We start from the raw sequence: 13,256 nt of genomic DNA, 5'->3' as shown, positions 1-13,256 counted from the left end.
CAGGGAATAGTTGAGGTGTATAATATGGGTACTTTTAAGGGCAAGTTAGATAAGAACATGAGGAAGAAGAGAATAGAGGGTTATGCTGGCAGAGCTAGATAAGGAAGCAAGGGAAAGGACTCAAGTGGAGCATAAACTTTGGCATGGACTGGTGGGCCAAACTTTTGTGCTGTATATTTCATGTAATTCTATTTAATGTACCTTGCCAAAGCACTAATTCTTCATATAGAAGCTTAGACAGTCAGTGTTGGTGAGTTATTTGACCACAGAGGGCGTCCAGAAATATTGTTCTTCTTTCTAAGAAATTGTAAACTACAAGTGCCCGTTTGTCCTTCAGTTGCACCATGAAACACATTACACATGAGTATATCTGAGTAACTACACTCCCCGTCTACACAGTAAACACTAGGCCCATACTAATCATTACTTCCATTAAAATGCATCACGTCTTTCAGCTGTGTCTTCAGGTCTATTAATATTTTAGTACTTTTTTAACCACAGATAAATCAAATGATTTAACTGTTTTAGTCTGTGCCCATTGTTTAAATAGGTTGACAGCTTTTAGGACATTCTCTTCTCTCCTTATGCCTTTTTCATTTCCTTGGGGGATTGCATGTGCTGTAGGTTAAGAGGAAATCATCGAATCGTACAGCACAGAAGAGTGCCTAACTGAACCAGCCGTATGGGAGGCGATGAGGATCAGCTCTACTTCCAATCCCCTCTTCTGAGAAATGCATGGTTTCTGTTTGGTGACCTACCACAGCAGTAAATCTGAAATCCAGTGTGTCTCTATTACCATTGCATGGCAGAATGGTGCTCAATCCATTGTCATGCATTCGCCTCAATTTATCCACCTGTCATTACAATATGAGTGGCAAAGTCACAATGTGTTATTTGATTGGATCTGCACATTGAACAAATCCTATGGATATGGCTAGGATCTCTGACACAAGCCCTCGCTTTTGCATTAAAACTGTTTATTCAGGTGTAAGCAAATTGGTTCTTACCTCAACCTCCCGTAAACGCAGTTCCTCCATTTGCTGTCGCAGAATTTCTGCCTGCTTCACGTCTTCCTGTCTTCTCCGCTCCTCTTCCTGCTTTATTCGTTCCATGGCCTGTTTCCTTGCAACTTCATATTCATTCTCTAATCTTTTCTTCTCCTCCATCTCTGCCTCTTCTTTCTAAATTTGCAAGAAAGAGAGACAAATTGCTGCTTCTGTTTTGTCATTATCCCTTTTGAACTTAAATTTCTGTTCTTTCCTTCTCTACCCCAACATCTCTGCAAAATTCAATTAGAAGCACCTCCTTTAAGGCTGTCCTCTTTCACAAAGCTTTTAGTCACCCCTACTAATACGTCCTTCTTTGGCTCAATACACATTTTTGTCTAATGATACAGAATCCCAGAATGGTTACAATGCAGGAGGCAGCCATTCAGCCCATCATGTTCATGCTGGCTCTCTGAAACAGCAATTCTACAAATGCCAATCCCCTGCCTTCTACCCTTAGCCCTGCACATTCTTCCTTTTCAGATAGTGATCTAATTCCCTTTTCTCCAATAAAGGCATTTTTGTAGTTAATTCTGCGGCATCACTGAGGCAGATTATTAACACATTACCAACAAGTGTAAATGTGAGTCCAGTGCTGTAGGTACCTGCTCAATTTAGAATGCGTGAAATAATTTCAGATTCAACCCTTACAGGCTGCAAATAATGGAGGCTGGATTAATCTGATTTAAACCCAAGTCCCAGAAATGAAAGGTTAAAATCCAACCCATCACCAAATCTCCTAAACACATTAAGTTATTCTTAACAAAGTTCTTAAATCAATTTATAGTTAATATGTCTGATCATTTAATTCATTAAACTACATTTAAAATTTCAAACTAAGAGTTTGTAATGAATAAAAAGTGACTGTCCCAAGATGTAGTTTCATGCTAGTTCATAAGCTATCCTGATCTAGAAACAAATTTTGATTTGCAATAATAATTTGTTAATTTAATAACTTGCAGTGAGTGGTTAAAATCTGAAATGCACTACCTGAGAGTGTGGTGGAGGCAGATTCAATCAAGGCCCTCAAAAGAAAATTGGATAATTATCTGAAGATAAAAGAAACTGCAGAGCTATGAGGAAAAGGAAAGGGGGGGCTGTCGGGGAGACTAGCCGAGTTGCTCTCGCAGAGAGCCAGCATAAACATGATGGGATGAATGGCCTCTTTCTGTGCTGTGATTATTGCATGATTCTATAATTAAGCCTCCAACTGATCTGAGGATATAGCAAATTGGAGCTTTAAAGGGACAGATTAGTTTAAACACGGTTCCACTTTAACAACGGCCTTCCTCAAAACGTCCCCCACATCCTATGATGATGGGGCAGTCAGGACAAAAACACACCACCATTATTTTTATATAATTGTATGTTATGGTTATTATAAAACTGCCGACCTTCTAACTTAGCAGCAAAAGAGATCCCTTGATTTGTTATGAAAACAATTGTCTGCATCAGTTACACATATTCCTAAGTAAAAGTAGAAAATGCTCAAATTGCACATCAAACAAGACATCATCCAAAAGAAAATGAAGATTACTGGTTTAAATGGCACCTTCTGTCACAGTTAAAAAGAAATCCTTATTTATCTCTTTGAAAATTAAGATGTGAACACATGACTCCACTCAAAAGAGCACGTGAAAGGATTCCCCACAGTGGCTGTGTTTTTTCTACAATGGTCGAACTCTTAGAAATTGTTGCATATTTTATATGCGGTTGTCACACACTGGGGGCTTTTTCTGTGATAATTTTCCACAGAAATTATTTGGAAGAAGTTATATTCAAGTTTTGACTTTGAAATCAAAATGAATTTGCACAGGTTTAATAAATGGCACAATGTGCAGGCATTAGGAGAATATATTGAAACCTGACATTGATACTGTTATCCAGGGCAAGCAAGAACAATAAAGGCTGTGGTCCCATCTCAGGAGTTCCAGTAAACACTATATGGGGTTGGATGTCTCTTCGTGTTGAGCTCCACATGAAGCTGGTTTCAAAGAGAGGGAGTGACTTTAATTATCAGCTCTACTGGCCAACCTCCAGATGGGAGGTACATTCAGGAACCAAGCTCCAACTTCCTGAGGAGGCAGGAGGGAAGGGAATAAAGATCCACACTATCTTATAGGGTTTTTTGAGGCAGAAAGTTGCAAGGCAGTCAGGCCCAACAAAGGCTGGGAATAGCTTAAGAACTCAAGAGCAATTATTTTGTTTAAGTCAACCAAATCAACTTGCTAATGTAGGGAAGAAAAGTGTCTTTATTCTTTTGTATTATTACCCAAAGGTAAGTTGTACTAATTATAAGACATGTAAACATAGTCATAACTATTGCCCTGTTTGTTCCCATGGTGCAAAATAAAGCAGCTGAACCATTCACATCTGGCCTGATCTCATCAAGTGTTTGCTTCATCTGCATTTGGAAAAGTTCAAGAAATGTAGAAGATACAAATATCCAGTGCAGATTATGAGGGAATACTGTTATTATACTCATGAATTTTATTAACAAATTGTTGAATATTGGATAATACAGGCACACCCCTAAAATATAAGACTGCTTATGGGAGTGACTAACACCATTCTACCTGAGAAAAGATCTAAGGCAAGGTCCTAAACTTATAACTAGACCCATAACCACAATTTGTGTCTAAATCACTGTATAGCTTGGTTAAGAGGTTTCATGATCTCAAAATTCAATATGTTGTTTAATTACCTGCCGTTTTTCTGTGACTTGTGAAGACCAGCTGTCTGTCACGTGCATCTTGTGCAAATCTGACTGGATCTGTATCCAAAATAAATAATCAGCAAAAAAATTGATTGATGGTCAACAGCTCCATTATTACTGTATCATGCGACTACCAGGATGATAGAAGGCAAACTGGAGAAGATCTTGCTTCTTTCTCGTCTAGCAGTTCTTATATTCCTATCGTATTACAATTTTAAAGGTGGCTCCTAAAAGTGGTATTTGCAAGCTACTGCAACAAGCTCCTATGCTACATGTGCAAACATTGCAGATTTTCCAAGCTTATTTTCAGAGCACCTCAGCAATACTAGGTATCCCGTCATGCGCCCCCCCCCGCAATCCACCATCGAGTTCAAATAAATTCTCACTCCAGTAACATTCTTCATGTGATGGTCTGGCTATTCTAGGTTGCTACAAGTAACATAACTTCACTGCAAAAACTAAGCTGAGTTTCCTATTACAAACTCCACATGGAGACAGGAGTGTCAGCTGTATTGCTCTCTGCATCAGTAGATTTGTTGGTTTGAATTTGATAGCAGTTCGGTACCATGCTCTCAGTGCTGTCCTTCATTATAAGCAACACGATGATCCAATTTTAAACATAAAAGAAGTTCATCTTGAAGAGCAAGAGACCAACAGGAGAGATAGAACAGTGGAGCTGAGCCAAGATGAAAAAAACTGATATACTGAAGCTTTGATATGTAGAATTTTTTTTGACCAGTTCTTTCAAGCTTCAAAAGATGGTGACTTCAGGACGCCTAGCCTAGACAGGGTGGAAAATTCAGTCAAAAGTCCTCACTCCTGATCACTAACCATTAGCTCTTGCTTGAAAATATACTGGAAGACACACTAGACAAAGAAAGGATCAGTGGTTCACTATGCTACACTATTCCAGGATTGATAAACCTACCAAGATTCATTATATTGGTTCAAAAGTGAAGAATAGCAAGTTGGGTGGGCTGCCAGTGCAAGTGACACAAGTGTCTCCTAGGAAGGGAGGAACAAACCCAGGGGAAAGCTCTTTAATAAAAACAATGTGCACTAGGACTGGATGCAGCTTTTTCAAAATTCTATTTACCACAGTTGCTTATTAACTTTCACAGAAGATAGACTACATCAGCCCACACGAGATTCCACACTAGATTTGAACTGAATTTCTGATATCCTTCCCCTTACAAACACTTCCTTTTTTGCCAAAGATGCACCTTATAGCTTAGTCCTGGATCTCGCACAAGGAGCAGGAGTCCCTTTGTTTCATGCTGTGGAAATTTGAATTATGAAAGAGAACTACTTGGAAGTGTCTGATATATCTGTATTGGGACCTTTGCTCCATTGAAAAAAAAGCGTTAAAACAAAATGCTCATTACCCTTTCTCAGCATTGCCTCAAAGGATTGTGTTCAGGTTGAAGCTACTATCCATCAAGACTACCAGGTACAGGCATTAAATCACAATTGGGACAAAAATAAGCCAACTTCTCCTCCTCTGCAGGATGGCCTCTACTCACTTGACACAGTTCTTTATTGTTCTTCTTCCAGTGTTCATACAACAGCTGTTCGGCGACCTGAGAACAGAGGCACAGAAATGTTTAGTGCAAATTACGTAGCATCTATACATCATTTACCATTGTCAAATACTGTTGTAATGACAGATGTAAAACTAAATTGCCAGCAAAGAAAGCTTAGATCAAGGGCAACAAAGGTTCATTGGACTGACTGCTGGGATGAGGGGATTCTCCGAACAAGTAGAGACTGAGTAAACTTGGCCTATATTTAGGTGTTTAGAAGAATGAGAAGTGATCTCATTGAAATTTTTAAAATTCTTGAGGGGTTTGATAGCTTGGATGCTAAGAGAAAGTTTCTCCTGGCATAGGAGTCTAGAAGTAGAGGAATAATAGTAGCAATAATAATAATAATAATAATAATAATAATCATCATCTCAGAATGAAGGATTGTCCATTTAGAAATAAGATGAGGAAATATTTCTTCACTCAAAGGGTTATGAATCTTTGGAATTTTCTACCTCAAGAGAGTTGTGGATGCTCAGTCGTTACATACATTTAAAATTAAGATCAATAGATTTTTGGATACTAAGGGAATTAAAAGGTATGGGGATATCGGGGAAGAAGCAATTGAGGCAGAAGATCTTATTGAATGGTGGAATGGGCTCAAAAGGGCCGAATGGTCTACTACCGCTCCTATCTCTAATGCTCTTTTGTTCTTATTACTTCACTAAGAAAATCAAGGTATGAGTATTTCTTCATGAAAAGCTCCATTTCCTGTCCCAGAAGTATCACAATTATAGCAATTAACATTAGCCCATTTTAAGCAGCCAGATTAGTTAGCAGCTGCAAAATAAACATTAAGGATTTATACATTAAGGCTTCCCTTATGGATCAGTAGGTAAATCCAGCACCCAATGCAGTACTTAGTAGCAACCACCTCAGGGTTCTAGGTCCTACCCCTAGTGTATGCCTAGTTGTTGATCTTTGCAGGGTGCCAATAGGGGCATCCCAGTTTATCACAGTGTCCCTGGATTTTGAAGGAGAAAAGTCAAGTAAGATTGTTACCCCAACTGCAATGAGACTCTTGCTGGAAAGTGCAATTAATGTGGACCTCAGGTGCAGACAGTTTCTGATCGGTCTTTGACAGCACCCTTTTGTGGATGACTAGCTTACTGACACTATTCATAATTCCACTTGATAAAAAAATGCCTATTTTTCACTGTAGTGTCTTTCATTTGGAATCAAGTCATTTCTGGATTTTGGAATTTTCTGGATTATTGAATGACATTAGAATGCCTAAGCACAAGTGTATGAACTGGAAGACACCACAGAGATAAATATTTACCTGAAACATAAAATAGTGATAAAACATTATAAAATGGTAATAAAAATTGTTTTACTTATTCAATAATGTACATTCCATGTTTCTGCTACCAAAATACTGTACTAAAATTATGCCAATGATGTCAAGGGAACAGGTGATTCCATACAATGCTTTATTTGCACTGCTGCAAAGGGAGAGAGCAAGAGAAAGAGACACACAGTGAGGGAAAGATAGCAAGAGAGAAAGCGAGCCAGAAAGCGGGCCAGGGAGTGGGGCCCCAGAGAAGGATATATGGAAAAAGACTGAGAGACCAACAGAGAGATGGAGAAAGACATTGAGCGCGAGAGAGAGAGAGAGATGAGAGAGCCAGACAGAGAGATTGCGAGATAGGGACAGAGATTGATGGAGAGGTAGACCGACAAAGAGAGACAGAGGTAGTATAGATAGAGAAATCAAGTGGGTTTGTAACCTCGTGACGTGTTTTCCCATGCTACACAGTCATCACGTTCCCCTCTCACCCTCCATTTTATACCCTCAGTCCGAAGATCAGCTGAGACCATGCCTTCCTGATTTGTTGCTGCGCCTGAACAGTCAAGCAATGAGTGCGTAGGTCTGCACGGAAAATTTCCAGACAATTGGTGTTTCCGGAGTTCGGATTTCCAGACTGAGGAGGTTACAGTGTAATTAATTACCCATGAATGGAACTTCAGGAATATGCAACATTAAAAATTTCTGAGCTTGCAATTTAGCAAGTCACTAATTGTAGACAAAAAAAATAGGCATTTTCTTTTATTATTGTTAAATGAGGGATTTTGACTCTCACTGTCATGGCTCCAATTAGCAGCTGCGAGATAAACATTAAGGATTTATACATTGAGGCTTCCCTTATGGATCAGTAGGTAAATCCAGCACCCAATGTAGTACTTAGTAGCAACTACCACAAGGTTCTAGGTCCTATCCCTACTATATGCCTAGTTGTTGACCTCTGCAGGGTGTCGAGTCATTGTCTTCATAAGGGAAGGAAAGAAAATTATGTAGAAGAAAAATCAGCATGCATAATAATCCAACCAGCTTCTGAATCCTCCAACAAATATCCTAAATCTGTTTATTTTATTTCAAGTGTGAGGGCTTTACCACAGTTGAAGTCTGCATATGACATATTACAATACATCAAATTTTATCTGATAGTACTACTATGAACCTCTTTGGGGTGTTTTAACCACGTTAAAGGTGTTAGGTAAATGTAAAGTGTTGTTATTGTTGAAGGGGCTCTAAGAGTATCATAGATCTATACTCTATCAGACTTCAACCAGTAAATCTTTCCTAGGCATCCATTATTCTATATATAAAGTGCGTAAATTCACAGATTAGGTTACATACTGTAACTTACTCCCAGGTATCCATTATTCTTTATGTATGCACTGATTCAATTAGCGTGTAACTCATTCCCAGATATCTAAGCAGTAATGCACTGCCACTTGCAATCCTCAAATTGTACACCTTGACAGTAAATGCCATCAGGGTATTCTATCATGGAAGTATAACAACCAGACCTGATGCACAGACATACACAATTTCCAGCATGGGCCAATGGATCAGCAATGCAAACTGGCTGATTTCTCTATCTCCAAGTCCTCCACCTACTGATGCCAATTGTAACTGTAGTGCTCCAACTCCTGTCTGACTGTGATCAGCTAACTTGGCATGGACCAGAGACCTTCCTGATCTATATGGCTCAACTCCACACCTGGGAACTTCAAGCGAAACCCATTCCTACCTTTCTCCTGCGCTCCTCACGGGCAGATTTCAGTTCCTCAGTCTTCTCCTTTGCATCCTGGATGAGAGGACCTGTATCTACCTTTAGTTCACGGAGCTCTGCTTCAAGGAGATCTTGTTCCTCTTGCAGTAAGCACTGCAGCTTTTTCCGTCTTTGCTCCAGATTACATACCTTTTCCTGCTGCTGTTGATTTCGGTGGTATGCTGCCATACTACCAAAGAAAGAAAAGTGCCTAAATGTCCCCTTCTCACAGCCAGAAATAAATTATTCACTTCACAAAGTTCTGGTCCAATAGCTCTGGTAGCCTTGCACTTAATTCCCAAACTTAATTCACATTCTCAACTGGCATCTGAAAAAAATTACATTTATTTTAAAAAACATAAATTTATTTTTGTACTGATTGAGGGAAACTAGTGGAACATATAATTTTCTATTTTTTTAAAATCTGGTCAGCATCACGTTTGCAGGGCACACAAAATAAAATGGTTAAACCTGCACCAGCCTATCTGAATGTCAATCACCTTTAAAAAAAATTGGAGCCATAATGGATCAGCATGACATTTCTGTTTCCCAGGACCTGTTTTCTTAATGAGACTGGAAATCAAGTGCCATATCAGGTGTAGCTTTATTCTACCCTCATGCCTTCACAGGGAAACTGGACTTCCCTGGACTTCACATATATAGAAGACTTAACAGTAATGGCTGGATTTGAACTTGGGTCCCAAAGAGAATTTGAACCAACTATGCCACCCATCCCGTACAATGTTCTTTAATAAAATAGCTACGCACCTGGCTCACTGGGCAAATACACCAACTAGTCTGACACAAGGCATACAGATCAGAGAGGTAACAGATTTGATTACTGCTCCACACAGACTTTGCTGATCTTAGCTTAAGCAGCATTGGTAATTCTATAATTATGCCAGAACCCTGGACTATGGTGGGGGAAAAAGGAGTCCCCCTGGTTCCTGCTGGTGACACTTAAAAATCCTGGATTCTTGCTCATTACTGCCTGAAGGAAACTTAAGAACATTTGGTAAAGTAATCAAGATTGGCTGTTAAATTAGAATAGCCCATTCATCTCCTTGTTCATGCATATGAACAATAGAGATCATCTAGATCTTTGCAATCATATCCTAGCAACAGTCAGCTCCTTCTGAAAAGGAGAGAAAAGAAAAACTAGCATACAGACCAATTAGCTACTATGCCACTACCTATACCTTTTTTAAAAAGAACCTTTGCCACTCCCCACTCAAATAGATGCTCAACTCCAGGTTCTCACTCTCCTGACTCTTGTTTTCTACCTTTGCTGATAAGATTGTCTTGAACTCCACTGCGCCTGTTTGCTGCTCCGGACATCATGTTTTTTGAAGTACTGATGGTGCAGTTCCCACTGCATGCGAAGGCGCTCCTCCTGATCCCGCTGACGAACAATTTGCTGTTCCAACACTCGATTCCGGCTACTCCACCTGGATGGGATTGTAGGTAAAGCCATCTCTGGGGCCTATGGAATCAAATTAAAGTTTGCAGTCACATCACATTAAAAGTTAGTGCTCTGCAATTCTGAATTTTCAAAAGAGTCCCATTATTATGTCTTCTCCAATTTTCTTCCTTAATGTGTCCAACAAGCATTGACTTGTGGAATTCACATATAACAAGAGCCCTTTATTAACTTGCTCAAACACCACCCTTCACGAGCTAGTGGTGACAGTGATTGATAGTGAACTATACAACTTAAATCATCATATCTAAGCCAAATCCAATCTGATACTTATTAACCATTGTCATTTCATGTTACCTACGTATTTCACACAACTTCAATCAGCTGAGAAGAGATTAATCTTCTTTAAGCAACATTTTGTCTTGTGAGACAATGTTTGCAGCATGGTGGTCAGTTCTGTGTTGAACCTCGCTTGGTGTGGCTGAGAAGCCCACTTTAGAATGGCAGTTACTACTGCGTTTGCTGAAGTTGAAGACAGTGAGCCAAGAAGGTGCAGGTTTTGAACGTCTGTTTTCCCTGGGCCTTCTTCTTGCCAACTGACCTTTCTGTTTCACCTCACCTCTTCCAATTCCCCCCCAGTCAATCAGCCTCCGGAGGTCACGGCCCTAGGTGACTGTCTCCCAGTTGTCTGTCTCAACATCCGCTACCTTCATAAAGATTAAACATGTGCCGAAACTCTGCTTCAATCCTTGTTTTTTAACTATTCAATTTAGTTACGGCCTTTGGTCACTCATGCCAGAAGGCCACTGGTGAGATGGTTAACAGTTGCTTATTGTCTGTCCATGGCACAAGGTTTCAGCTGTGTGAATGGTGGAAACAAAATTAAATGACTCTGTCCTTCCTATCTCTGTGGAAAGCATTTTGATCCAAAATGAGGTACTGATTTTGACAAATGACTGGGGAGCAATTTGAGGTAATGAACTTACACCAGTGTTGAAGCAATGTTGGTGCAGGATAATCCAGTACATTGCAAATGACGGTCTGACCCCTGGAGCCCCTCATAATGTGACTATTATAGGCAATGAACTCACTTACAACATTGCACGCACTGATTTGACTTTAAATTTTAACTTACATTGGTTTCCTCTTTTTTTTGTTTTGCCTTTAAAACATGGTTGACTCAGGTCCGAGGATGCTGCAGGCAAAGGCCTCACCTGACCGCTCTCAATTTGTGAGCTTCCCCAAGGGGCAGTCAGGGGTAAAATGTGCCCCCCCCCCCCCGGCTCTCGGGCGCGGTGCCCTGCGCTTCAACTGAACTGACTTGCGCCCGGGGCGAGCTCGAGTTTTACCCGCACCACCCCCTTCCCCTCCCCCGCGCCGATCACGGTTAATTCCGACCGTTTGCCTCCGCTGTCCCTGTCGCTCCTGGTAACAAGAAACTACTCTTCCGCCAGGTCTACGGGTACCGAGTGCGTTCAAACCCGTCCGAGAAACGCGCTTTCGAAACATCTGCTCAGCTGAGTCCAAACAGACCACCCCCAACCTCTCCCCTTCTCACACATGGAAATGTTTTCTTTCACTTCACGAAGCAATTGAGGCATTACATCTTTTTTTAGTGGGAAGAACGCATTGTTATCTAAATATTTAGATATAAATTTTAAATTTATATTTAAGATATATTTAAAAGCAGAAAAACATTGTGAGACTTGTCCAGAGTCTATACTGGGACCAATTGGTGAGCATCAGGCTAGAAGAGGGACAATCAGATATGTTTCAAGCGAAGAGAGGAGTATGACAAGGCTGTGTACTGTCGCCAAAATTACTCGATCTGTGCACAAAACAAACACTCAGAGAAGAAGAGCCATGTGGACTCCAAACGTTAACTCTGTTTCTTTCTCCACGGACCCTGCCAGACCTGCTGGGTTTTTCCAGCATTTTCTATTTTTTTTATTTCAGGGAATTAGATGTGTTTCCAGGGGTAAAAATTGAAGGCAAGAACATATCAAACTTGACACAGCATTACTTGCAGAATCAGAAGAGGCCCTACAAGATATCAGAGATCAAATAAAATCCAGAAGTTTAGAATATGGGTTGAGTATGGACACCAAAAAGGAATACATTAGAAGAAACTGGAGTGAAAATTGAAGTGGATTGTGTCACACTGGAACAAGAAGATGTATATTTAGGACAAATAATTACAGGAGATGGCAAATGTGATGCAGGAGTTAGAAAGATAGAGATAGCCAGAAGTAATTTTGTGAAGATGAAGAATGCGTTAACAACAAGAGAACTCAAGCTTGTAACAAGGAAAAAGCTCATAAGATGCTACATTCTATCTAATCCCCTGTCTGCCTCAGACACCTGGACAATAAATAAAGATCTGTGGAAGAAAATAGAGGTCTTTGAAATGTGGATGCTCAGACATATGCTAAAAATTCCATATACAGACCTTAAGACAAATGAAGAGGTATTTATTTGAATTAGCAAGAGTGAAAAGAACCCTTAAAAAGTCACATCCATAAAAGAAAATGTCAGTATTTCTGCCATTTGATCAGAGCTGAAAAGCTACAGCGTTCTCTTCTGGAGGACAAAGTGGAGGGTAACAGGAAGAGGGGTTGACCCAGACGTAGTTGGATGATGGACGCCACAGAGCAGTTGCAGAGGAGCTAAAGTGGGTGTGTGAGGCAGACAAGCATGGCAAACTGTTATGTTCATTCTGTCAGGTCGCTTTGCTCGCAAACACGGTTGCACGCCTGTCTACCAGTGAGTGAATTGGCAAACAATATACTTCAGAAGCAGAGACCAATATAAGATGAAGCACATGCTGTTTAATTGCACAAGTAACAGAGCACTAACACAATGTGTGCTTCTCCAACTGGACCCTATTCTAAACTACTGATTAACATTGTAGGCCACGCTACACAGCTATTGGGTAATACAGTCATGTGGGTCAATCTGCTCGTATTCTCTTAAAGATGTATAGCACCTCAGATTACCACATCCCTCCCCCTTTACTCGAAAGTACAATTTACAATCTTTACAATATATCAACTATCTACATAAATAAATTATTTACAGATTCAGTCTCTCTGGAGACTACTTCAAACATGCTGAACATCATCGTCCTACTACTTCAGATGGTTTATCTGAGGCCTCCCATTCAGGAGTCATCTGTCCACTAGGCTCTCCAGTAGGAATCTGTAAGCTTGTCTCTTCAACTCTCTCAGGTTCAATGGATCCTACAGGTACTTCCAAACCAAGGGAAGTTCCTTCCACATGTGTTGTAGACTCCAAAGGGAATGCTTTCACCCTCTTTCGGGCCCAATCGCGTGCGCTCCTGCTGCCCCTCTCCTAGTTCAACAATATGAAGGTCAACTGTCAGGAAGGTTCTCAAAACCAGAATGTTGGGCAAGGCTAAATTCAACATAGTAT

The 13,256-nt window shown here is 40.3% G+C and overlaps 1 protein-coding gene across 3 annotated transcripts in view; it reads right to left on the bottom strand.

Moving 5' to 3' along the window:
• Positions 1–11,082, bottom strand: part of LOC121286330 (trichoplein, keratin filament binding) — a 32,558-nt gene extending 21,476 nt beyond the window's left edge. The window contains exons 1-6 of one of the 3 annotated variants that reach the window (XM_041203413.1): positions 10,960–11,082; positions 9,688–9,887; positions 8,384–8,594; positions 5,286–5,342; positions 3,751–3,819; positions 1,008–1,181 (exon numbers count right to left, since the gene is read on the bottom strand). In XM_041203413.1, the coding sequence (XP_041059347.1) occupies positions 1,008–1,181; positions 3,751–3,819; positions 5,286–5,342; positions 8,384–8,594; positions 9,688–9,878 (702 nt within the window). In that variant the 5' untranslated portion in view covers positions 9,879–9,887; positions 10,960–11,082. The other 2 variants (XM_041203412.1, XM_041203414.1) reach the window with 2 other exon arrangements.
• Between the last annotated feature and the right edge of the window lie 2,174 nt (positions 11,083–13,256).

Source organism: Carcharodon carcharias, chromosome 13, assembly GCF_017639515.1.
Source record: "Carcharodon carcharias isolate sCarCar2 chromosome 13, sCarCar2.pri, whole genome shotgun sequence".
NCBI lineage: Eukaryota > Metazoa > Chordata > Chondrichthyes > Lamniformes > Lamnidae > Carcharodon > Carcharodon carcharias.
The sequence above is the reverse complement of the archived record's forward strand: the minus strand, read 5'-3'. Positions and strand labels throughout refer to the sequence as shown.